We start from the raw sequence: 26,284 nt of genomic DNA on the forward strand, positions 1-26,284 counted from the left end.
TACCGGGCGCCTGGGTGGCTCAGTCAGTTGAGCGTCCTACTCTTGATTTCAGCTCAGGTCATGATCTCAGGGTTATGAGATTAAGCCCGGAGTTGGTCTCTGCACTGGTCACGGGAGCCTGCTTGAGATTCTCTCTCCCTCTCTATCTGGCCCTCCCCCCACCTTAAAAAAAAAAAAAGATACAACTTTTTAAAAAATTTTAACACAAGCAGAACTGAATAATATGCTTTGTTTAGAGATTCCGAAGTGATTTCAGTAGAGTTAAGACAATGGTGAACATAAAATTCAGGACTGTGCATATAGCCATTACAAAGACAGTGATGTGTGAATGCATAAGCAGAGCAGCAAAGGTGTTTGTAGTGTTGTATTTTTTAAATTAATCTATATATATAGTCCTTTCTGTGTATGAACTGTTTCATCAGTTGAGAGGAATTTTCAGGTAAAGACAGCAGTGGAGCCAGACCACAGAATTTTTTCTTTTCCTGAAGAGATGAACAATAACAACAAAAGTAGTAAATAAAGACCAGCAAAAATTTATCAACAGCAATGAAATGAGGAAAGGCTGCAGTCTCATGTCACTAGCAAGTGACAGCCAAAAAAAAGAAGTAAAAAATTTCTGGTATGGTACTTAAGTCTGTTTCTCACCTTGTCCTGAGTCCTTACTGGGCAAAGAAAGCAAGTCCACAAATTCCTGGTACTCCCCATTAATCTCACAGAAGAGACCAATGCCAGGGGTGTTGAGTATACAACTGTCCACAGCTCTAGAGGGGGTTCCCTCCTCTATCCTTCTTGAACACTAGTACTCCAGATCTCACATTGTGTTCAGGGGGGAGGAAAACCCCCACTCCCCAGATGCACAGTAGGAAGGAATTCAGGGACAAGTCAGCTGTGCCATATCAAATCAAAGTCCAGGTCAGAACTGACCCTGTTCATTGGGAGCAAGATGAAAAGGAAAAGCATGGCAGGTACGCAAACAATACTGCAACGTGGTGGAAAAAAAGCATGGTGGTAAATAGCATGTAAAAGACTGATAAAGGACCTTGTTTCAAATCTTATAAAGTCACCGTAATTTATACATAATAGCAATTGAACTCAGTAAAATTAGAACTCAAATCATAAAATGATACAAAAAGATTGTGGAACTGAAGAAACAAATTGAGACCTTAAACATTATATTTCTGTAATGAATAAATAAATGAAAAACAGCAAAAGTGTACATAATTGAAAACCAATTTACTGACATGGAATAAAGGCAAGAGACAATCATAGTAGAAACAAAGAAAAAGCATAATAAAGAGTTTAAAAGCGTGATAAATTTGCAAAATGAAGGTCATCTAGCACAGTATTTCTGAAGTGGAGGACCTAACACACAGGACCTTCCCTGAAAGGAAGGAGAAACAGAACTGTAAACTCCATTTTTAACAAAATTCAGAGATACTTGATATATCACATCACAAAATAGCAAGAAAGGTTGGCATAAGCCATCAAGGGCAGAGAGGTTTGGGAAACAAGAGAGGATATTTGTGGTTGCAAATTTCAAAAATAAAAAGGCAGTAGACTGCAGTTCTCTGAAATCAGTGGTATGTCTTGAGGTACAAAACCAAAGTCCTCATGAGCAACATTGAGCACAGGGTCATGGGTTGATGGTGGGTGTGTCTTTGGACCCCACTAAACCCGGTATGTTGAGAAGCTGGAATAACAGAATTCTGAGGAAATTCTGGTGAGGGAAGAGAATGAATGACAGATTTTCTTTTATGAGCAGTGCTGCATGGCTAGTGTCAATTATTTGGGGAGAAGCAAATCTGTGTCAAATTCGCGTGTGAATAGCTGGTTCAGGGAAAATAGAAGGGAGTAATTGATCAAAAAAGAATAAGGGTGCAATTTATACAAAGATGTTATCAGAAAAAAAGAGGGAAGGAACATGTGATATACAAGTGATAACCAAAAGATACCTCTCAGAAAATAGCAGTTAAGTCCTGACCAAACATCACCATGAGAGGGGAGATGATGGAGCCCTCCTCTCTGTAAATCAAGTATATCAACAGAAATACAAGTGCTCAGACTGTAAGATATGCTATCAGTAACAAATTACAAGAAAAAGTTATCACCAAAAATGAAGGCCAAATTGGAAGCAGTACAAAGGAAGTGTTGAATGTATAGTGATGGACTTAGAATACAAAATTGAGAAAAGCTAGTAAAGGTATAGACATTAGAAAAGAGAGGGATAAAAAGAATCTGAGAGGAAAGATAGCGGTGGAAGAGGCAGAGAGGATTCAATGTGTGCATAATTTTTAGAAGACAAAGGAATGCAATTTTTCATTTTTCTTAACAGCATCATTTCAAACTGACTAGCCTTGATTCACGGAATTATTCAGACGGAGATTGTCATACATAGAGCTGGTCTCAGCCTTTAAAGACCAGAAGGAACACAGCATCCCTGAGCCCATTCCTAAAACCGCCTGATTTCAGAGTCCAGCCAAAGGGAAGATGACTGGGACCTTGTCGTCAGAGGATGCGTGCTGTGCTCAAGCCCAGAAAATAGTGAAGTAGATGTTTCCCCAAGTCATGTATACCAAGCAAGTTATCCTCCAGATGTAAAGAAAACATTCTCAAATAAGAATACCAAGAATAGAATACATTTGTGCCTTTTTTTGTAAGCACGGACAAAACCCATCCAATCTATAGATGAATGCAGATAAAGTCCTTGGAAAAGTTTACGGCTTTTTAGTATATTTTGATTTTTTTTCCTTCTTAGTGTTAGGGAGATCTTTTAGGGATCAGAATTTTTGGAATTTTGGGAATTTAGGGATATCTATTCTGGAATCAGTATTTAGAGTTCAGCAATTCAGTTTTTCATCTATTAAATTCAAATTTATTTTAAATGTCCTTTTATGTTTCCATTTCTATGAAATTATTTCTGTTCTTATATTTAGATATGTACATAGTGAATATGTCTGGAATGATATCACTGATGTTTCTGATGGCTATTTCTGGATAGTAAAATGTTGGCATTTAAATTGGTTTTTCTTGTGCTCTTTTCTTCATGTTTTTAATTTTTATTTGATCTTTATTTAGTGATCATATATAATCTTGTAAAAATAATGAATCAGTTATAAAGTAGAAGCCTTTCCTGACCACCACACATGCAGAAAAAAGCAGGGGGGAGATGGTGTAGGTTCTGAGTGAGGAAAACCCACAAAGCCTAGATTAATATAAAGCCTTGATGATATTTATTTTATTAATTGCATTCCTTATTTGTGTTAAGGTAATGCACATTCGGAAACTCCTTCAGAAGATGGATCGTCCAAATGGTCTTTATCCAAATTATTTGAACCCAAGAACAGGTCGCTGGGGTCAGTGTAAGTATTTCTAGTACAGCTGATGCTATGTTAAAGGATTATTTGTCTGAAAACTTGCTTGATGTGATGAAAAGTACACTACATGTAGGGTTAGAATCCCTCAGCATTGAACCTTGTGATCTGTTAGTGCTGTTACCTTTGACAAATTTCTCATTTTTCGGTAGCTTTGGTTTTTCTACTTGTAAATGCATACCAAATAACCTGTGTCAAAAGCGGTATTTTATTTCATGTATGTGAAAGTACTTTGTTAAAATATAGTGCAGTCTTTGCACAAAAGGGTTGCCCCTATTTATAAACCATATCTTCATGTAAATAGAGCATTGCTTGGGATAGGTATTTGTTAAAGAAATATGAAGAACAAATGAGTATCTTAAATGATTAGAAAGGAGGGCAGTTGCTCTTGGGCAAGCTTTGTCCCATTATTTTAACAATAGATATCAGGGTTTTTTATTTATCAGGCTCTGTGCTAAGTTCTTGGATGAAACTGGAGATGGGGAAAGACCGTATAGAACTTGGTCGGATTTTAGGGAGCTCCCAGGCCAGCAGAGTAAACAGACACACTTAAATGTAGTTGGAATAAGATGTGATAAATGTTATGGTAGAGGCATGTACCAGTTGTCATGTGAGACTGGCCGAAGTGACTTCCTCAATGAGGAGAAAGTATTTTCCTTGGGGCGAGGGTGATCTTCTTATTAGAGCTTTAGAATTGATCTTTGAAGGAATAGATTTTTAAAATATAATAATAAATATTTATTTGGAAATGTGGAATGTAAAGAATTAAAATAAAATATGGGTTTATGAATAGTATTCTCTCTTAAAAGATAGGAGAACTGGAAGAAATACTAGAAGGTGTAACTTTCCCCCAGGTGTAACGTGTTTGGATTATTTTTGAAACTAATAAAATCATAATGAAATAATAAAAAAGTAGTAAAAATAACAGCCACTTAATCTGTCAGTGAGAAATTATGCTGGTGTTTGCTACCAAGAATAGGAAAACATTTGTCATGGAATTTGGGGAAGCTCCATCCAAGGAAATTGTCCTTTATTTTGTGAAAGGAAACAATTTGGTCAATACAGTTATGTCTTTCATGGATCTGGGAATAGATCTCAGTCTTTGGCTCCTCTTATGTACTTTTTTGAAATTCTTTACATGTAGCTTATTTTTCTCTTTATTTTGAGGAAAATACAAGGGCCGTGCCTAGACTGAGTGAAAATGATACTTCTTGGAAAAAACAAGCCCGAGGGCAGCATTTCTAAAATACAAAAATGTACTTTTCTTATTCCAGATAAGGATGACTGGTTTGGATGTCTTCTTAGTAATTTGGGTGAATTTTATTGTATACTTCACCCCCTAGAGTTTTATTAAAATAGATTTGGGAATATTCTAACAGGAAAAAATTATGTTTGGTCTTTCTTTATGTCATATGCCAGTGTGTATTCTATAAGGTGAAACTTATATTTAACTGTAAAAAAAATAACAGTATGAAAATACTAAAAAGTGAGGCTTTTTTTATAATCAGGAAAGCCTTCTCCGTAAAGAAAAAGATTATCCATTTTTGCCATATATAAACATTAATCTCTTATATTTCATAACAAAGGCAAATAACTAGCTAACGAAATACATTTGAATGTATTTGGAAAACAGAATTTTCATATCCTCTCTATCAAGAACTCTATTTATAAGATCATAAGAAAAAAGATCATCTCAGTAGAAAAGTTGGTTAATGAAAAAAAAAATGGAAGTAAGCAGATGTTCATTTTTAACCCTGGAAGTGGTATTACTGAAGATAAATAGTACATAGAGACAATGTAATGCGGTACCACCTTCTTTCCGCTACGCTACTATAGTAGAACGTGCGAACACTACCATCTTTGGTATCCTATTTGTAGCATCTTCACAGACTGGTCACCAGAGGTCTTTGTCCCTCTCTTGTACCACTTCACAACCACGCTAATCAAATCAGTGCAGCTTTTATTTGACTTATTTTATTGAAGTGTAGTTGACATAAAATACAACAGTGTAATACATACAATACAACAATATAATACAATGACCTTTGAACAACGTGGGGCTTAGGGGTACTGACCACCTGCACAGTAGAAAATCCGTGTGTAATTTTTAACTCCTCACCCAAAAACTTAACTACTAAGAGCCTACTCTTCACTGGAAGCCTTACTGATAAACATAAACAGTTGATTAACACATATTTTGTGTTATATTCTTATACAAAAAAAGTAGCTACAGAATATATTAAGAAAATCATAAGGAATAGAAAACAAATTTACAGTATTATACCTTGTTGAAAAAATCTGCTTGTAAGTGGACCATGCAGTTTAAACACATGTTGTTCAAGGGTCAACTGTCAACTAGTAGTTTCAGATATACAACCTAATGATTCTCGATGCAGCTTTTAAACAGAAGACACTGTTCATTATCTATTAAATTAATAAGGGAAATGGACACATCCCTGTACCCAGAGCTTCAAAAAGTGAAAATTTGTATGCCATTTGAACCCGTGACTCATTTCTACATATTTATTCCAAAGAAAGTTGCACAGCTATGTATAAAAAGTTTATTTACTATACCTTTGAAGTTATTTATAATAGGAATAATTTGGAGACATTCTAAAGCAGTCTTGTCCAATAGAACTTTCTGTGATGAGGAAAATGTTCTGTATTTGTGCTGTCTGTACAGGCGTCAGTAACCACATAGGGTGTGGGCATTGGAGATGTTGGTGTGGTTGTAGAACTGCATTTTAATTAATAACTACTTGTGCCTAGTGCCTAATGCCTGGACACTGCAATTTTAAACATCCTATGAAAGAGATTTGGTTAAATAAATTATAGTACCTTCAGATGTAATATACCATGCAGCCATTAAAAATTATGTTACAGAATACTTAACATAGATATATGTTATTTCTGTTTTTTCCTTAATGTTTGTTTTTATTTTCTTCTTTTTGTTTTCCTTTATTAGTTTAAATTTGATAATGAACATCTATCACTTTTGAAGTAAGATTAAAAACATTTTTAAAGCAGTTATATTGATATATAACCCATATACCATGTAATTCACGCAAAATATGCAATTGAATGGTTTTTAATCTATCCACAGTGTTTTGTAACCATCACCAACATCAATTTTAGAAGATTAAGCCCCCAAAGAAATCCGGTGCCATTTAGTTATCACCTACCTATTTGCTGGTTCTCCCACCCCTTGCAGCTTTAAACAACCACTATCTACTCTGTGTCTCTATAGATTTGCCTGTTCTGAACTCTCCATATAATTACATATTATGTGGTCTTTTGTGATTGGCAAAATGTTTTAAAGATTCTTCCATATTATAGCATGCATCAATATTTGGATTTTTTTAATGCCTGAATAATATTCCATTTTATGGATCTACCACTGTTGTTTATCCATTCATCAGTTGATGACTTTGGAGTTATTTCTACTGGGTTTTTTTTCCCCACTATTATTCCTTTTTTTAAGTTGATTTGTAATTGACATACAATATTTTTTTTTGATATACAATATTATATTAGTTTCAGGTATACAACATAGTGATTCTGTATTTTTGTATATCACCTTGATAGGTCTGGTTACCCTCTGTCACTATACAAAGTTATTACAATATTATTGACTGTATTTCCTATGCTGTGCATCATATCCCCATGACTTGTTAATTATATAACTGGCAGTTTGTGCCTCTTAATCCCCTTCACCTATTTCTCCCATTCCCCGAACTCCCTCCCTTCTGGCAGCCACATTTGTTCTGTGTATCTATGAGTCACTTCTTGTTTTGTTTGTTTTTTTAGATTCAAGATAGGAGTGAAATTATACAGTATTTGTCTTTCTCTGTCTGACTTACTTCACTTAGCATAATACCCTCTGGGTCCATCTATGTTGTCACAAATGGCAAAATTTTATTCTTTTTTTATGGCTGAGTAATAGTCCATTGTATTATATGCACCACATCTTCTTTATTCATCTGTCAGTAGGCACTTAGGATGCTTCCATATCTTGGTGATTGTAAATAATGCTACAATGAACATAGGGGTACATACATCTTTTTGAATTAGTGTTTTTGTTTTCTTTGGATAAACCCAGAAGAGGGATTGCTGGGTCATATCGTAATTCTATTTTTAATTTTTTGAAAAATCTCCATACTGTTTTCTATAGTGTTGCACCAGTTTACATTCCCACCAATAATGCGCAATGGCTCTGATTTCTCCACATCCTTGCTAACACTTGTTATTTCTTGTCTTTTTGAGAATAGCCATTCTGACAGGTGTAAGCTGGTATCTCATTATGGTTTTGATTTGCTTTTCCTTGCTGATTAGTGATATTGAGCATTTTTTCATGTGTCTGTTGGCCATCTTTAGGTCTTCTCTGGAAAAATGTCTGTTCAGGTCCTCTGTATATTTTTTAATTGTGTTTTTTTGGGGTTTTTTTTTTGTTACTGAGTTGTATCAGTTCTTTTATGTGTTTTGGATATCAACTCCTCATCAACTATATCATTTGCAAATATTTTCTCCCATTCAGTAGGTTGCCTTTTCATTTTGTTGATGGTTTCCTTCATGGTGCACAAATATTTTTAAATATAAAGAGGATGTCATCTTCCACATCAAAATCTTAGAATACTGAAAAAAATTAGTCAATGTTTGAGACTTGCTAGTCTTTGAAATGATGAACAGTAGAGCATTGACAGCATCTTAATTATTAAAAATATAACATTTTCTCATTAAATAAACGGTATTATAATAGAAAACTGGATAGCTACAAGGAAAAGAATGAAATTGGGCCCTTACTTTATATCATATATAAAACTTAGCTCAAAATGCATCACTCTGAATTTAAGAATGAAAATTATGATACCCTTAGGAGGAAACAGGGAAAAACCTTCATGACCTTGGATTTGGCAATGGTTTTTTCAGAAGCAGAGGCAACAAAAGAAAAAAATAGATAAAATTGGATTTTATTAAAATTAAAAACTTGTGTGTCAAAGGACTTGATAGAGACAGAGGAAGCAAGCCACAGAATGAGAGAAAATATTTACAGATCACATGTCTGATAAGGGATTAATATCCAGAATATATGAAGAACTTTTAGAACTCAACAACAAAAAGATAGTTAAAAAATGGGCAAAGAACTTGAATAGATATTTCTCTAAAGAAGATATGCAAATGGAAAACTAAACATATGAAAAAGATGCTCATCATCATTAGTCACTAGGGAAATGCAAGTCAAAAGCCCAGTGAGATTCTGTTTCACACCTAGTAGGATGGCTGTAATCAAAAGACAGAAAATATGTTTTAGCAAAGATGTGGAGAAACTAGAACCCTTGTCCATTGCTGTTGGGAATGTAAAATGGTGCAGCCACTGTGAAAAACAATTTGATAGTTCCTCAAAAAGTTAAATACAGAATTCCAGACGATCCAGCAATTTAACTCCTAAGTATATACCCCAAAGATTTGAAAACAGGGACTCAAGCAGATACTTGTATGCTAGTGTTTACACAATATTATTTGTAGTAGCCAAAAGGTAGAAATAACCAAAGTGTCCGACAGATGAATGGATGAACAAAATGTGGTCTGTCCATATGATGGAATATTATTTAGCTGTGAAATGAATGAGGTTTCTGACACATGCTGCAACACAGATGAACCTTGAAAGCATCATGAAAAATGAAAAAGCCAGTCACAAAAAAGGACAAATACTGTATGATTCCACTTTACTAAATCTAAAGTAGTCAAATTCATACAGACAGTGGATTAGAGGTTGAGACTTAAGTGAAAGGGGAATTGAGAGTTACTACTCCGTAGGTACAGAGTTTCTATTTGGGATGATGAAAAAGTTTTGGAAATAGTCATAGTTGTACAAGGTTGTGAATGTAATTAATGCCACTGAATGATACATTGAAAAAAATGATTAAAATGGCAACTTTCATGTTACATATATTTCAGCGCAATTAAAAAATTGCGATAAAATAGTGTCTTCTTGTTTTTCTTCTCACAATAAATTTAAATTACTTCTTCAGAATATATTCACTCTTAATAGTTGTTAATTTAGAGAATGTTACAGAAAGAGCTAGTCACTGGTTATCTTGGCAAGGGGCTTTAAAATCCTAGGGAAGCCATCCTGATATCCTTTTAGCAGCTGTAGTCTTGACTAAATTGTCCAATTTGTTCCTTTTAATGTTTTTGTATATTTTATATCAGCTTCTGAAAAGTATATCAGATCCATTATTATCTTTGAGCACTATACATCTGTCATATCTATAAATAGTCTGCAGAACAAACAGTGAATTGAACAGAAATTTAACAATCCAGCTTTGGCTAACTGTATTGTAATTAGAGTAATGGTAATATCTGTGACATGCACATAGCAATCACAGAGAATAATTACTGGTAATTACCTTCAGGAAAAGTACTTGGCAACAGATATAAAAGAATATAGTAAAGAACCTAGATTTAAAGGCACATTATTAATATTTTCTCTCTTTTTTTTTTCCTTTGTTTTCTCACTAGTTTTCTAAGCACAGTGCTTAGCCTATGCTATTTAATGACTGAAGTGAAGACAATATAGGAAATTGGTCATTACTGATTCATTATGTTTTATACCACTAAATTAAAAAATTGTAGAAAAAACAAGAACGGGTATAATATTTGGAGTTAGAAGACTAACCTTGGCTTTCCTGCTTAATAATTTAACATAGTAATGTAGATAAGTTATTTAACTTCTGCATGCCTTTGTGTCTTCATGTGTTCTAATTATTTAACACGATGATCATGTAGGTCATATTTGAAAATGTTTCATAAACCATGACATGATACAAATACTTTTATTTTAGAATTTCCTATAAGAACGCTTCAAGACATAGCTTCTGTTAGTAACCTGCCATTAACTTTATAACATGCTGAGATAGATCATATGAATCATTGCTGTTTAGTAGTGCTTTATAATGTGTTACCAATTTCTGCATCTCCAGAGGACCTTGGAGTGTCATGGTTCATCAGATTTGACACTGGGGTAGGCATGATTCAGTGGTTTAAGTAAGAAAGACTACCGGGTGATAAATTCCGTAGTTACCATGGATCTCAGGCCTCTGCTGCTTACTTACTAAGCGTATAATCTTCTAGAAGAGCTGGAAAGAGAACTTGTTTTCCTAGTATGCAGGTAACTTACAGCTAAATCTGTAAACCCTGGCAATAATTCACAGACCTAAACAGCATTTCCTCTAAACCATGGTGACAAAGACTTTTGCCTTTCCCTGCTAATTTCACCTCTTTTAATTGTTATGTCTTTGTTATCTTGTTTCCTTTCTGTAGATCTGTAACATACCCAGAAATATGTACGAGGCCAGTGCAAAATAGAGAATGCTCTATGTGTTATTTTAATGACTCTTTCTTCTATAAATGTCATGCTCTGAAGTACCATTTGTACTGTCTTTAATCACTCCATGCAAACTCTCATGGCTCAAATCCATTTCATATATTGGTAATTCCCAAGTGTATACCCCCAGTCTCTGGATTTCCACATGTCTGATTGCCTGTTTGTCATATCCATTTAGATATCCATCGGGGACCTCCAGTTCGATATGCCCCAAATTCAAACTCCTACTTTAAACCATTTCCTCCTCCAGTATTACCCGTTTCAGTGAAGAGCACCATTGTTCCATTTGCCCAGCCAGAAATCTAGACATCATCCATGATTCTCTTTCTTCACTTATTTCAGTAAACACTTGATAGGTATCAAACTGAAAGAGTATAGTATTGTCAAGAAAGATTATTCGATTGTTTTAATCTTAATATTAATAATAAATATTTAAAGAGTTAGATTCAGTTGGAGGGTAGAAATTGAAGATTAAAACTGTCCAAGAGGGGAAGAATTCCTGAGAAGAAAGCAGAAGTGATTAAGGTCCAGAATGAGATGGAGTATGTAGAGAAGTAATATATCTTCCTCTTTAACATGCAAAAGGAACAGATAAATTGATAGATGGGGTGCAGAAAGTTGAAAGATACATTTTTGGGTTTCCCTCTTTTTGCTGTCAATGGTTTGTATTTTTTCTGTGAATGAGGAGGCGTGGTTGTGTGCTGAGAGTAGGAAGAAGGTTAGAGCAGTATGGGATTTTTGAAGAAGAGATTTCAAATTATCTGTTTTAAAGAATGGGAAAGAGCAGTAACCAAAAAGTCATACTAAAGTTGACAAGCAATGCTGAGGTTCTCATTCTTGGTGATAATTGTAAGTTTGAGGATAATAGTAGAGCAGACTGACAATTGGGCTAATGTTTTTACTGGTTGGATGCAACAAAACAATGGAACAAGGATCCTGAGTATCTGGACAGGAGGATTGCCTGTTGCTTTTTTTCCTATCCAGCCTAGACGGCATAGGCTCCAAGCCAGTATGGGAATACTCGAGTACCTTACCTTCTGTTTCTTCTGTCCTACAAATCCCAAAACTGTTTCAGTCCCGCCATCTACCTTTCCCATTCATATACTCAGCTGAGCATTGCTGATGAAAATCGTCAGTAGTACAGGCTGAAATCGAAACCAGTTGCAAATGGATCATCAGTACCTCTGACCGTTCTTTAACTTCAGTCAGTTTACTTCTATTCCTTACTCTCCCCAAGTCTTCTTTACAAACCTCCTGTCCATCCCCAACTCACTTTCGACCATTTCCTTATTTTCAGTTTCCTGAGCAATTTTGGTTTAGGTATATCTTTAGTAAAAAGTATTTATGGAGTATTTATAGAGTTTTTTTTTTTTTTTAATCTTTAAATCCCAGTGTGACTCTTAGTATTTTAAAAACTGAGTTAAATTTGTTGATGTTACTAATAGGTTTGGACTAATTTCAGGTATCCTTTTTGTTTTGTTTACTAGCTTTTTTTTTAAATAGCTTTATTAAGATGTAATTGACGTATAACAAATAGTACATGTTTTAAAGTGTACAGTTTGATAAGTTTTTAAATAAGTATATGCCTATGGAATCATCAAAATAATCCTGTATATCACCTCTAAAGGTTTCCTCATCCCCCTCTATGATTCTTCTTTCATTCCCCTGTTCACTTCTTCCTCAAGCAACTGCTGATCTGCTTTCTTTCATCATAGATATATTTGCATTTTCTAGAACTTTATATAAATGGAATCCTTTATATGCATTCTTTATTTTTGTCTGGCTTCTTTCACAGAGAATAATTATTTTGAGATTTGCCCATATTGTGTATATCAGTAGTTCTGAGTAGAATTCTACCTTGTGGAATACCACAATTTGTTTATCCCTTCACCTGTTGATGATCATTTGGGTTATTTCCACCTTGGGATTATTACAAATAAAGTGCTGTGGACATTGACCTGCAAGCTTTCATGTTGACATATGTTCTCACTTTTCTTGAGTGCATACTTAGGAGTGGGATGTTTGTATCAGGTAGTAGGTGCGTATGCTTAACTTTTAAAAATACTGCCGACCTCTTTTCCATAGTGGATATACCATTTTACATTCCCATCAGTGGTGTTCCTCTACATACGCACCAGTACTTGATATGGTCAGTTTTTTCAGTTTAGCCATTGTGTCAATATAGGTGTGTAGTGGTAATTATTGATGGCTTTAATTGTCACTTCCAAAATGACCAATGATGTTGTATGTCTTTTCATGTGCCACTTCCCATCCATTTATCTTCTTTGGTGAATTGTGTGATCCAACCTCTCCCTAGGTGCCCATTTTCAAAATAGATGTTTTCTCTCTGTCTTTGTCTTGTCTTTTCATTCTCTTAGCAATCTTAAAGAGCAGAAGATTCCAACTATGAAGTCCCATTTTACCAGTCTGTTCTTTTATGAATTATTCTTTCATGTCATATCTAAGAAAGCTTTGCCTAACCCAGGGCCACAAAGATTTCCTCCTATGTTTTCTTCTAAAAGTTTTAGAGATTTAGGTTTTATATTTAGGTCTGTGATCTGCTCTGAGGGGATTTTTATATAGGTATCACAGTTCGTTCCTCCCTCCCTCCCTCCCTTCCTTTCCTGGGTATCTAATTATTCTGGCACCCATTTGTTGAAAGAATTGTCTTTTCTCCACTGCATTGTCTTTGTACCTTTATCAGGAATCAGTTGTACATATAGATATAAATTTTTGAATTCTATTCTGTTCTGTTGAACTATTTATTATTATGCCAGTACCATGCTGTTTTGGTTATTACAGCTTGAAATCAAGTAGTGTTAGCCCTCTCATTTTTTTCTTAAAACTGTCTTGGTTATCTAGGTCCTTTGCATTTCCATATTAATTTTAGAATCACTGTGTCATTTTCTATAGAAAAGCCTGCTGGTATTTTGATTGGGAAGTCCATAGATCATTTGGGGGAATTTGACATCTTAACACTGTTTGACAGTTGATACCTTCTAGTTCATGAACAAGTTATATCTATGTCTACATTTATTTAGGTATTCTTTATAATTTCTCTCAAAAATACTTTGTAGCTTGCTATGTACAGGTCTTACACATGTTTCACCACGTTTATCTGTAGATATTTCATATTGTTGATGCTGCTAAAATGATTTTTTAAATTTTAGTTTCTTATATTTTGTTGCTAATATATAGAAATAGAATTGATTTAGTATATTAAGCTTGTATCTGCAACTTTCTGACTTCACTTTTTAGTTCTAGTAGCTTTTTTTGTAGATTCCATCGAGTTTTCTTCATAGACAGTCGTATTATATCTAAATAAATATAGTTTACTTCTTTATTTCCAGTGTGAATGCCATTTATTTAAATTTAATTCATTTCTTTTTTGGCTTCATTGCACTTGCTAAAACCTATGGGTCAGTATTGAAGAAAAGTGATGAAAGTGAACAGCCTTGTCCTGTTTCTGACCTTAGGGAGAAGGCATTTAGTCTTTTACTAAGTATAGTATAGTGCTTGCTGTAGGTTTTCTTGTAGTTGCCCTTTATGTGTTTTTCCTGGTTTGCTGAGAGTTTTTATCAGGAATGGATGTCAAATTTTTTGTGTGCGTGTCTATTTTCTTCTTTGGTTTATTGAATATAGTGAATTACATTGATTGATTTTTAAATGTTAAACCTGCTCTGCATTTCTAGAATAAGTCATATTTATTCATGATATGTATTAGCCTTTCAGTATTTTCTTGTAATTGATTTGTTAAATGAGAAATACTGCTCTGTAGCTTTCTTTTTATGTCTTTCTCTGGTTTTGGTATTATTATAATGCTGGCCTCAGAATGGGTTGTGAAGTATTCCCTCTTCCTCAGTTTTTTTTTTTATAAAAGTTCGTGCAGAATTGATAATGTTTCTTCCTTAAATGTTTGATAGAATTTGCCAACATAACCATCTGGGCCTGGAGTTTTCTTTGGGGAAGTTTTTTAAATATAATTTCAATTTCTTTGACAGATAGAAGGTTGTTCAGATTATCTGTTTCTTCTTGAGAGAGTTTGGTAATTTTGGTCTTGCAGAGAGTTTGTCCATTTCATCTAGTTTTTCTAATTTATTGGCATAAAGTTGTTCATAATATTCCTTATTGTCCTTTTAATATCTGTAGATTCTGTTTCATTGATTTTTGCCCTAACATTTATTATATATGCTTTATCTACCTACCTTGTGTTTAATTTTTTTTTTTTTCTTTTTCTGGCTTCTAAGGTGGAAGCTGAAGTCATTGATACGTTTCATGTTGTTAATTTCCGCTTATGTACTGTATCCCACAAATTCTGCTATGTTGTGTTTTCATTTTCATGTGGGTTTTTAGTTATTATCAGATTTGGAGATATTTTTAGCTCTTATCTCTTCAGGTAATTTTTCAGTCATGCCTGTCCTTCAGACATTCCAGTTATCCTAAATGTATTAGGCCACTTAGTTCACCGATACTTTTTTATTTCTGTTTTTTACCCCCTCTGTGTTTCATCTTGAATAATTTCTATTGCAGTGCCTTCAAGTTTACTAATCTTTTCTTCTTTATTGTCTCATCTGCTCTTAATCCCTTCCACTGTATTTGTTTGTTTCTAACACAGTAGTTTTCATCTTTGGAAGTTCAGTTTGGATCTTTTTATATCTTCCTTGTCTCTGCTTACCTATTTGCACATAGATAAACACAGTTATAGTAACTTGTAATATTCTTCTCTGGTCATTCTACCATTTGTGTCAATTCTGGGTCAGTTTGGACTGGTTCCTTATTTTCCTCATTGTGAGAGTTTTCATTCCTGCCTCTTTGCATGCCTGGTAATCTTGGATTAGATGTTAGACATTGTCATTTTTATCTTGTTTGAGTGCCGGATATTTTTCTTTCCCTAGAAATCTTCTTGAGTTTTTTTCAGGGATACAGTTAAGTAACTTGGAAACTGTTAGACCTTTTCCTGTCTTGATTTTATGATTTGTTAGGGGGATCTGGTACATTTTTCAGTCTAGGGCTAATTATCTTCTGCATACTCTAATGGCCCATGAAGTATGGATTTTTCTTGTCTGGTTCATGGGAAGAGGCATTATTACCAGTAGGGTCTTTGTGAGGCCCAGGCAGTGTCCCCTCCCATCTTTTCATGTGGTTCTTTTCCCAATCTCAGGTAGTTTGCTCACACGTGTGTGCTGCTCAGTACTCTACTGGATGCTCAAGGGAACCCTATACAGATATCTGGTTTCTCTTTCTGTGCAGGTCTCTTTTCTCTGGTACCCTGTCTGTGAACCCTAGCTGCCTTGGACTTTCTGGACTGTGCCTTATTTTCTCCTCCCTATGCCTTTGCCTGGAAACTTTCTTGAGGTAGTCGTCTGGGGGCAGTCACAGGATTCCCCTTGTTTATTTCCCATATCTGACAGTTCACTGTCCTTTACTGCCTGATGCTCAGTGTCATGAAAACCATCATTTCTTGTATATTGTCTAGTGTTTTTGGCTATTTTAGGTTACAGGGTAAACTGTTACTTCATTCTGGTCCAAAACACAAGTCTTTTTCTAAGTCAGTTTCTTTTATCTTGTTTTTTTTTTCTCCCTGTTACGCATTCTTAAAATAGCCTCCCCATCCTGCCTTATGTCTTTTGTTTCATTTTCTTTTTCTTTCCCTGTTTCAAAATTAATATATATTTTCATTTTTCTTAACAATTGCCCTTGAATTTTAACTTAACGCCCTGATTATTTATATTTTTCTAATGACATTTAGACTTAATCATTACTGGATCTTCCCTCTGAGCAAGATGAGAACTCTAGCATACTTTTATTGCTCCATTGCCTAATTCATCATAAACTTGTGGTTCAAAGTGTTAATTTCTTTTTCTCACTGTTGCTCCTTGTATGTCCCATTCTGTGCTTCTAGTTTTTAAAAATTATTATTCACAGAATGCCTCTTTGGTAGTTTTTAAAAAGTTGGTCACCATACCCCTTTACCTCACTTCTATGTAGACAACCTTGCTTCGTAAGTCAAAGTGAAAATGAAGATGCTTATGCAGGAGATCTCTTTACCTGTAAGCTCATTTACTGGGTCACTGGGCTTTATTTCTATTTTTCCAGTCTCAGAAGATCCTGGCCAGTATTTTTCCTTTGACCTACGTTCTGTATTCTGTCCTCTTTCATCTCCTGAACTCTTTCTTTTTTAGTATTCTCATTGTGATTACACCATGTGTTAAACCTCCTGGTTCCTTTCTCATTGCCAGTGAGCCCTTCTCTCTATTTCCTCTACTCTTCTTCATTGCCATAGCCCCTTCTAGCAGACATTCCACCTTTCTTCTTCCTATCAGGATAAAGCCTTTTGAAGAAATGTTTATGTGTGTTGGTTTTTCTTGTTTGCCTTCTGTTCATTTCTTTTGATGCATTGCATTCTGGGCTCTGCTTTCTACCACTCCACTAAAAGTAATTTTTTATGTGGCCCAGCGACTGTCCTATAGACCAGTCCAAAAAGGACAACGTATAAGTTAGCTATTTCTGTATAACCACTCTAAAATTTAGTGACTTAAAAGAATGTATTATTTCTTCAAAGTCTACAGGTTGGCTGAGAGGTTCTGCTGGTCTTGTCTGGACTTATTCATGTGTCCCAGTGAGCTGGCAGGTTGTCTGGAGGCTGGCTAATCTATCATGGCCCCACTTGGGGATATTCAGCCCTACTCCCTATGGTCTCTCACCATTTATCAGGCTGTATACCATGCTTATTTCCATGGCAGTAACAAGGTCCCATAAAAAGAAGTGGAGCACAATTAAGTCCTTTTGAGGGTTAGACTTGAAACTGGCACGATGTTACTTTTTACCACGTTCAGTTAGACAAAGCAAGTACAAGGCCAATCCACTTTAAAGGGATGGGAATTTGTTTCATATTCTTCTTCACCTAGCTTCTTAAATGTGCATATTCCTAGGAATTCTTCTTATCCTTTCCTTTTTTGCCTCACAGACCTCATCTCTTTTTACTGGACGAACTGTGTCCTATATATCTGTGAAATATGAATCAGCAACTGGCAAACTAGGCTAGCCTCTGGCCTGTGTTTATATGGCCTACCAGATAAAATTTTTTTTTTTTTACATTTTCGAAGGGTTTAAACAATCATCATCAACAACAACAAAACAGAGGGGCATGCAACAAAGGCTGCATGTTATCTGGCCCTTTATAGGAAAAGTTGCCCCTCCACTCCCACCCCTGATGTAAATCAGTATTTCATTACTGATTTTGCTTGGGCTTTGAACTTCTATCTCCCCTCCCCACGTACAGGATATTTGTTTCCTGGTTATTTGTAGGTATCTTTTTTTTTTTTTTTTAAGATTTTTACTTATTTATTTGACAGAGAGAGAGAGAGAGACAGCAGGAGAGGGAACACAAGCAGGGGGAGTGGGAGAGAGAGAAGCAGGGAGCCCGACATGGGGCTTGATCCCAGGACCCTGGGATCATGACCTGAGCCGAAGGCAGACGCTTAACGACTGAGCCACCCAGGCAGCCCCTATTTGTAGGTATCTTAAACTCAGTAGGTACAAAGTTGAGCTTATTATCTCTTCTTTAAAATTTATTCCCCATTGTGATTCCTTATTTCCTCCATACTTTACATAGTCTGGCCTGTGCCAGAAACTTGACAATTTGGCCAGATTCCTGTCCTGTTGTTTTTACCTTCTTAGTAACTCCAAAATCTGTTCCTTCCTTTCTTCTTCCCTTTGGTTAATTTGGGCCTTCAGTTCTCTCCCTCAGTTAAGTATCACCCTTACTGCCTCACCCTCCACAATGCTCTTTGTATGGTCTAATCATCTTCTCTTGCACGTACAGTTTACTTGATGTATTGGGACTGAGAAATGACTGTTCGCTTATAGAGTGCCGTTTTGGTTTGGCTGTCTGCTGTAGGCCAAAGCCAGAATGTAGGGGAATAAGGAGCAAGTAGGTGAAGAGAAAGAAGCAGGAGTAAATTCAAATTCTTTTAAGAGAAAAGAGGAACGGAATTAGGTATTTGGTTATTTTTAGAAAATACATTCTTAGTTTGTCTCCCTTTCTGATTTCTTCCCATTCAGTTTTCCCTCCCTTCCCCTGTGGTCTTCTGCTCTATGCCTTATGTTCCACATATGAGTGAAACCATATGGTAATTGTCTCTCTCTGCTTGACTTATTTCACTTAGCATAATACCCTCCAGTTCCATCCATGTAGATGCACATGAGAGACTCTGGACTCTGGGAAACAAACTGAGGGTTACAGAAGGGAGGGGGTGGGAGGATGGGGTAACCGGGTGATGGGTATTAAGGAGGGCATGTGTGGTAATGAGCACCGGGTGTTATATGCAACTAATGAATCGTTGAACACTACAACAAAAACTTAAGATGTATTATATGCTGGCTAACTGAACATAATAATAATAAAAAAAAGAAAATGCTTTCTTACTACAGTCCCCTGAATAGTTGAAATATTATATCTGGAGCTGAGCTATAAGAAAATTAAATATTAAGGAAAACCTTAATATCAAGACTTTTGTCTATATTTCTGATAATTCAGATGAATGAAGTTTTATAAGGTTTTTAAAATTATATTTCAGTGGATATTTCATGTAAGCAATTGAATATACTACAATTACAGACATCCTAGTATTGGGGGAATTAGGAAAGTTGAAAAATATATACACATAAATTTTATTAAAACTTGGAAGAATGAATAAGGTAGTTAATGAATTGATTCTATAAACATTTTTTTATTGAACTTGTAAATACTAGGTGTTAGGTATTACTATTTATCCCATAATTACTTGTTTCCCTAAACTGAAAAAGAGAGATTGTGAAAGTGGAATCATTTTTTTTAAAAAAAGTGATCCAATTCATCTTAAAAAAGAAAAAATACCCCTTTAAAAAAAAAGATTCATTCATTCATTCATTCATTTATTTATTTATTTAGAGAGCAAATACGTGCATGAGTGTGAGGGGCAGAGGGGGAGAGGGAGAGAGAATCTCAAGCAGACTCTGCTGAGCACAGAGCCTGACATGTGGCTTAATCTTGTGACCCCTGAGATCATGACCTGAACCAAAACCGAGAGTTGGACACTTAACTGACTGTGCCACCCAGGCTCCCCCGCAAAAAAGAAAAAATACCTTAAAAGACAAGTTATTATAATTGTGAAATGCTATTCATACTTGAAAATGGGAAAATAGCCATTCATTTAATAAATGCTTATTGAGCACTCTTAACTAGAACTAAGAATTGTGCAAAGCATTGTAGGGTATATAAAGAAACAAGCCAGTGAGTGTCTCTGGTCAAGTTGCTCATAGTTTAGCAGAGTCTGCTTTCCTTTAAGGCAACTCAAACTTCTCAGCATATTAAACAAGACTGTTATCAGATTCATTGTCTAATTTTTTTTCCTGATCTGTCAATTTTCAAATAGTTGTATTTTTAAAATCTATGTTTGCTAATTTTTCAGTGCAAATTGATCAGTTTTGGCTTTATACGTTTTTTTCTCTTAGTACACTTTTAAAATATTGAACTTGTTTTCAAAACGTAGCTGCATTATTTGCTTTTTCATGGTATAGTACATTCTTCTATTTGCATAGTTGAATTCTTTTATGACAAGTTTTCCTTATGTGCATTGGAGTTTTCATTTGCAAGCTCAGTTTGAGTGAGAGCTCCATGATGTGTGTTTTTCTTTCCACTCTCACTATTTACTACTCCATTCCTGGCAGTTTTATTAATGCCTGTACTGGCTCATCAGTTCAGAACTTGGTCTTTTTTATACTGGAATGTCAGCTCTCCCAAGGATATTAGAAACTAATTTCATACCCAGAGTCCAACCATGAGTGAGTGCTTTGAATCCTATCATGTTGGGGGAAGTAAACTTCTAGATGTCTTTATTTATTTTCAAGAAATAGAAACTCCTGCTTTTAACGTTGAGTTTCTTTGTATTTCTTATTTACTACAATTTTTATTTTGTTTTCAAGTGTGAAATAACCTGTTAAATAATTATTTCATCCTTTCTTGTTGGTCTGTGCTCCAGGGCAGGGGCAGGATCTTGCATGAAGTTAAAAGATCATCTTGACAATAGTCATTATGTAACTATGACAACGACTTTTTTTTTTTTTTTGAGAGAGAGAGGGAAGAGGGGGAAGGGCAGAGGGAGTGGGAGAGTCTTCAGCAGGCTCCACACCCAGTGCAGAGCCAGATGTTGGGCTTAGTCTCACAATCCTGAGATCATGGCCTGAGCTGAAAGCAAGAATTGGACACTTAACCAACTGAGCCACCCAAGCGCCCCATGACTGACAATTTTTAAAAAAGTTATTCTGTGTACCACCTAAAATCATCCTGAATTACATAGTGGTTACAAACTTACCATCCAGAAATATTGGACTAAACCAAGATGCCCTAAGTTCCCATCTGCTTTGATTTTTATTCATGACAGGACAACAATGAGAGCAGATTAGGAGACGGGAATGAGAAGTCATACATATATAGCATTAACAAATTGTAGAGTTATCCAGAGAGAACTCAGATTGAGAAAGTTTTATTAGGACTTCTGCTTATGGTGGAAGATTGAACTATAACTTCGCCACTGTGGCCAGCCATTCTCCTTGAGATCACAGTAAAATGCAAGTACAGAAAAATGTAGAAAGCAATTAACTCAAGATGGTAAAGAGATTTGGATGGAGGTAAGTGGGAGATCATAATGGACAGGATTATTTAAACAAATTTGCTTAAACAAATTCATGTAATGCACTGTAGCTGGGAGTGTGTGAGTAGAACTGAGAAAGGTGCAACCTAGAATATAGTAAAAGAACGTTACAAAAGGGTAACTGATGTAAAATCAGTTCACAAAATCACAAAATGCAGAGTTCATAAACAATAGGAATTGGATAAATTTAAGTGAATTACTGTCTTCTGGTTCATTAGCAAATAATGTACCCAAAAGGCATCCCTCAACATTTCTCTGTCCTGTATGTAATCTCTGTCCCTAAATATGAGGGACTTTCTCTGTCTACTCAGTTCCATATTGTTTTAATATTTTACAAATATGTGTTATCTTTTATGATTTCCAGTAACTATAAAATATATAAATCTGTTGGAATTTAGCATCTAAGTGTAACTTATCCTTTAAACCTATCATCATATATTACCATCATTATAAAATTCTTAAATGTAAGTATGGCGAGTATTGAAAGCTGTTAGAAATTTAATTGTGATCTTCTTGTGCAGTCTGAGAGAAAACTCTTTTGTTCCTCTGTCTTCTCTAATACCCAAGCACTTTAAATGTTGGAGACTCAGAGAAGCCTACATAAGGCATATATCTGTCTAGATATTTAGATGGAAAACAAAGGAGATCATTAAGCTACCAAATCATTCTTGAAAGTATACTGCCATTTTATACAAATGGTTATTCTATGTGAACTTTAGAAATTGGTGATCTTCTTGGCAGTCTGAGAGAAAACTCTGTCTTTTGTTCCTCTGTCTTCTCTAATACCCAAGCACTTTAAATGTTAGAGACTCAGAGAAGCCTACATAAGGCAATATCCTTCTAGATATTTAGATGGAAAACAAAGGAGATCATTAAGCTACCAAATCATTCTTGAAAGTATATTGCCATTTTATACGAATGGCTATTTTATGTGACTTTGACAAATCATTTAGTGATAGAGGTCAAAAAAACGGTTATCTTTGGAAGTTGGGTATTGATTGTGAGGGCCACATGAGGGAGACCTTGGAATGCTGGAAATGCTCTATATTTTTATTTTGTGGGTGTATATATATATGTAAAAATTCATTGAAATGTATACTTATGACTAAAGGAAAAAAGTGACAAATAAGAGCATTTGAGATGCAGGCTATTGAAGGTACAAGCGAATTACTAAAGTAGTAGCAGACATGTTGTTTAAAGTGAACGGTGGCACTTTCCCCCATTTATTACTTTCTATAACAGAAGATGATTTAATCACACAAGTTACATAGGCTACTCTTGTAGAGGTAGTCACTGTGCACAGTTGTCTTTTTAAACCTTTCCTATGTATACAATAATATTCTTTAAACATACAAATTTTTAGTAGTATCAAACTATATTATTCTGAAACTTACCCTCCCCCCTGTTTAACAGCATATAATAGATATCTTCCAGTATCAGATCACAGATTCACCTGATCCTCTTTAATGATTGTGTGTTCTCTTATAGTCTCTTTATACTGTAATTTATGTAGCTACATCCCTAGACCTTTGAGGTTATCTTACATTTTTATTAATGGATACAGTGCACTGATGACCTTTTTTCTTCTACATCTATACTTGTGTATTTGTTACAGAATAATTCCAGAAGTAGAAAACCTAGTTAAATTTTGATAGCTACTACAAAATTGCCCTCCATTCCCACCACCTATGAACCATAACTTTGTCTACATTGGATGCTATCAGATTTTAAAAATGTTTGCCAATTAAATAGACAAAAATGGAACCTCATTGTTTTAATTTGCTTTTCTCTGGTCACTAATAGAGTTGATCTTCCTTTCTTATGTTAATTATCAATTTGTGTTTCTTTTTTTAAATTACTTGTGTGTGCTCTAAAGCAGTTTTCCTTATTTAGTTATCAGAGTTCTTTGTATAGGGTATTGATCTTTATTTCTATTATAAATGATGTAAATATCCTATTCAGTTTCTGGTCTTACAAATTCATTTACAGTAGATTGTACCATATGATGCTATAAGTCTTTTCCATTGTGACTCCTTCATTCTGTGTTTTGCCTAAGAAGATCATCTGCTTAGGAAGAGCAGACATCTTCTTATGTTTTCTTTTGGAATACTTATAGTTTTGTGTTTTACTTTTAAATCACTAATCCACCACAAATTTATTTTTGTCAGCTAAAGATACAAATATTAATATGCATTTCCCCCCAGATAGCCAGTTGTTCCATAAACTACCCAGCGGTCCATCGTTTCCTCACTAAAGTAGGAGACCAGTGCTAGTGCTCTGTGAATGATTGACAGGTCATAAAAGTGTGCTGTTTTTCTTTTTTGTGTGGGGAGGATGTGCGTTCTTAAGCAAAGATTAAAAATGTAGGGTGGGGCTTATGGAAAGGGATAGAAGAATGGGGTTGCCTTGGGAGTTACGCTGTTGCCTTGGATAGGATTAAAAGTATAGATGGGGTAGAATAAGAATACACATGGGGCAAACATATGAAGTAAAAGCTATATAAATAGCAATCAAGTGTATTCCTTCAGTAGCTTAGTATATTATACAAAGTGTTACTACAAAGGCCTTTTAGATTTATTTTACTTTCCTGTCTGTGGCACAGAAATCACCACTAACCATCCTAGAGAAAAATGGGCTCTTTTTAGTTAACATCAGATTCAGGTGTATCTCATGTTTAATCTTACAGCTTGTATAGTTAAAGTCGTTAATATATGAATGATAATTGTTTTCACTTCTGGAAAAGTTTGGTTGTGTGACACTATACAAACTATGTGGCCGAAGAAAAAGACTCCTACGTATGTTAAATACCCCATCCAGCAGAAAGGGGTTTCTGGAAAGTTCCCTCTACACATGTAGAGGGAAGTAATGAGGGCATATTTTTACTAGAGTAAATTTGAAGTATGCTGCAAGTAAGGCTGTCAATATAATTTTTAAATTGTTGACCAGTAATAGTCATTATACTTGAAAAAGATTATTTCATTGTCTTCTGTCTTCTCTTTCGTCCACCTCCATTCTTTCCTTTTTCTTTCATTTTACAGACCATACATCAGTTGGCGGGCTGGGAGACAGTTTTTATGAATACCTACTAAAAGCATGGTTGATGTCAGATAAAACAGACCATGAGGCGAGAAAAATGTATGATGATGCTATTGAGGTAATTCTTGTCAGAACATTTACCTGCTTAACATTCTATGAATATACAGTGTGTTTCTTAGTGACCAGTGAACACCTATGTGCATTTGGTTCTGTGCCCTCACTGTAGAATTTTGGTATTTTAATCTAAAAATCTTGTATTGTTTTCCTTTATTGTGGCATTTTAAAGAAATTGCTGAAGAGTAAATATATATTTATGTATGAAAATTTATTTTATTTACTTTTAGTTATTATCTACACAGACTAGAAAAACTTCTGACTTCACAGACATTTTCATAAACATTTCTTCTTTCAACTGACGTTGAACCTACACATGGAGAGCCTTATGGATAAATAATACGGGCAAAACACTTATCTAGTATTTTCCACACGCCAGGTGCTGTTGTAACCCTTTTTACACATAAATCATCTCATCTTTACTACCATTTTACATTTGAGAACCTTATGGCACAAAGAAGTTAAGTAACTTGCTCAAGCTCGTAATAGCTAGTAAGTGATGGAGCCTGGAACTGAACAGTCTGGCTCCAGGTGCTGTGCTTTTAACCACTTTACTGTTATCGCTTCATATTTATATAACCTCTTACCACAGTGTTGTGACAGTTTAAAATTGGAACAGGTTTCAATCTTGGAAGCACTTACATGTGATATTTCCAAGCAAAAACTGTGAAATAGTAAGGTGTGTTACCCACTTACTAAGCTATTTGTTTTCTGATCCAGTACAAACCCATAGCCCTTTAGTGATTTTAATCGGTTTTTAAAGTTGTATTGGCGCCTGGGTGGCTCAGTCATTTAAGCGTTTGACTCTTGATTTTGGCTCAGGTCATGATCTCAGGGACATGAGATCAAGCCCCCTGTTGGGCTCAGCACTGGGTGTGCAGCTTGCTTAAGATTCTCTCTCCCTCTCCCTCTGCCCCTCCCCTCCACCTCTCTCTCTCAAATAAATAAACATAATCTTTTTAAAAAATCAGTTTTTAAAATTAGATATATATTTTTTAAATTTTATTTTTATTGAAGTATAACTGACACATAATGTTGCATTGTACAACATAGTGATTCAACAAGTCTTTACTACTATGCTCACTCCAGGTGTAGCCAGCATCTGTCACAATATAATGCTATTGCAGTACCATTGACTATACTGTGTTTATCCCTGTGACTTACTCATTCCATGACTAGAAGCCTGTATCCAACTCTCCTTCGCCCGTTTTGCCCATCCTCCCACCCTCCTCTCTTGTTCTTGATATTCTTAAGTTTTGTTTTCTCTCCATTTTTCTTCATCAAAGTTGTTTGGGATTTTCAAAGAAACACAATAGGCTTTGTTGATTTTGTATGATTTTCTATATGGCAATACCATTCTGACGGTAGTTGATGATTGGTATTCAGAGTTATAGTTACTGTTGTGTTTTTAAATTAAAGCAAGGATCTTATTATCCTTTTTATAGCCTTACTTTTGGGGGAACTAATTCCCTACAGTCATTTACAGAATGCACAAGTGTTAAACTGATACGTGGCACATAGTGCTTAGTTCATTGTAGACATTCAATAAATGTTTCTTGAGTAGGCATCTCTTGTGTGCCTTATATGTGGAAAACATGCCAGATGCCATGAGGCCCACAAAGATGAAAACCATTGCCCTTGCATTCGAAAAACTAATCTTTTCTTTTTTTGGTAAAGATTTTATT

The 26,284-nt window shown here is 35.1% G+C and overlaps 1 protein-coding gene across 1 annotated transcript in view; it reads left to right on the forward strand.

Annotated features, from left to right (window-relative positions):
* Nucleotides 1-26,284, forward strand: part of MAN1A2 (mannosidase alpha class 1A member 2) — a 198,932-nt gene that overhangs the window by 131,130 nt on the left and 41,518 nt on the right. Inside the window, exons 8-9 of the mRNA XM_027599147.2 lie at nt 3,266-3,359; nt 24,488-24,603. Of these exons, the coding sequence (XP_027454948.1) occupies nt 3,266-3,359; nt 24,488-24,603 (210 nt within the window). The remainder of the gene's footprint in view (nt 1-3,265; nt 3,360-24,487; nt 24,604-26,284) is intronic.

The sequence above is a fragment of the Zalophus californianus genome, chromosome 4 (genome assembly GCF_009762305.2).
Source record: "Zalophus californianus isolate mZalCal1 chromosome 4, mZalCal1.pri.v2, whole genome shotgun sequence".
Lineage (NCBI taxonomy): Eukaryota > Metazoa > Chordata > Mammalia > Carnivora > Otariidae > Zalophus > Zalophus californianus.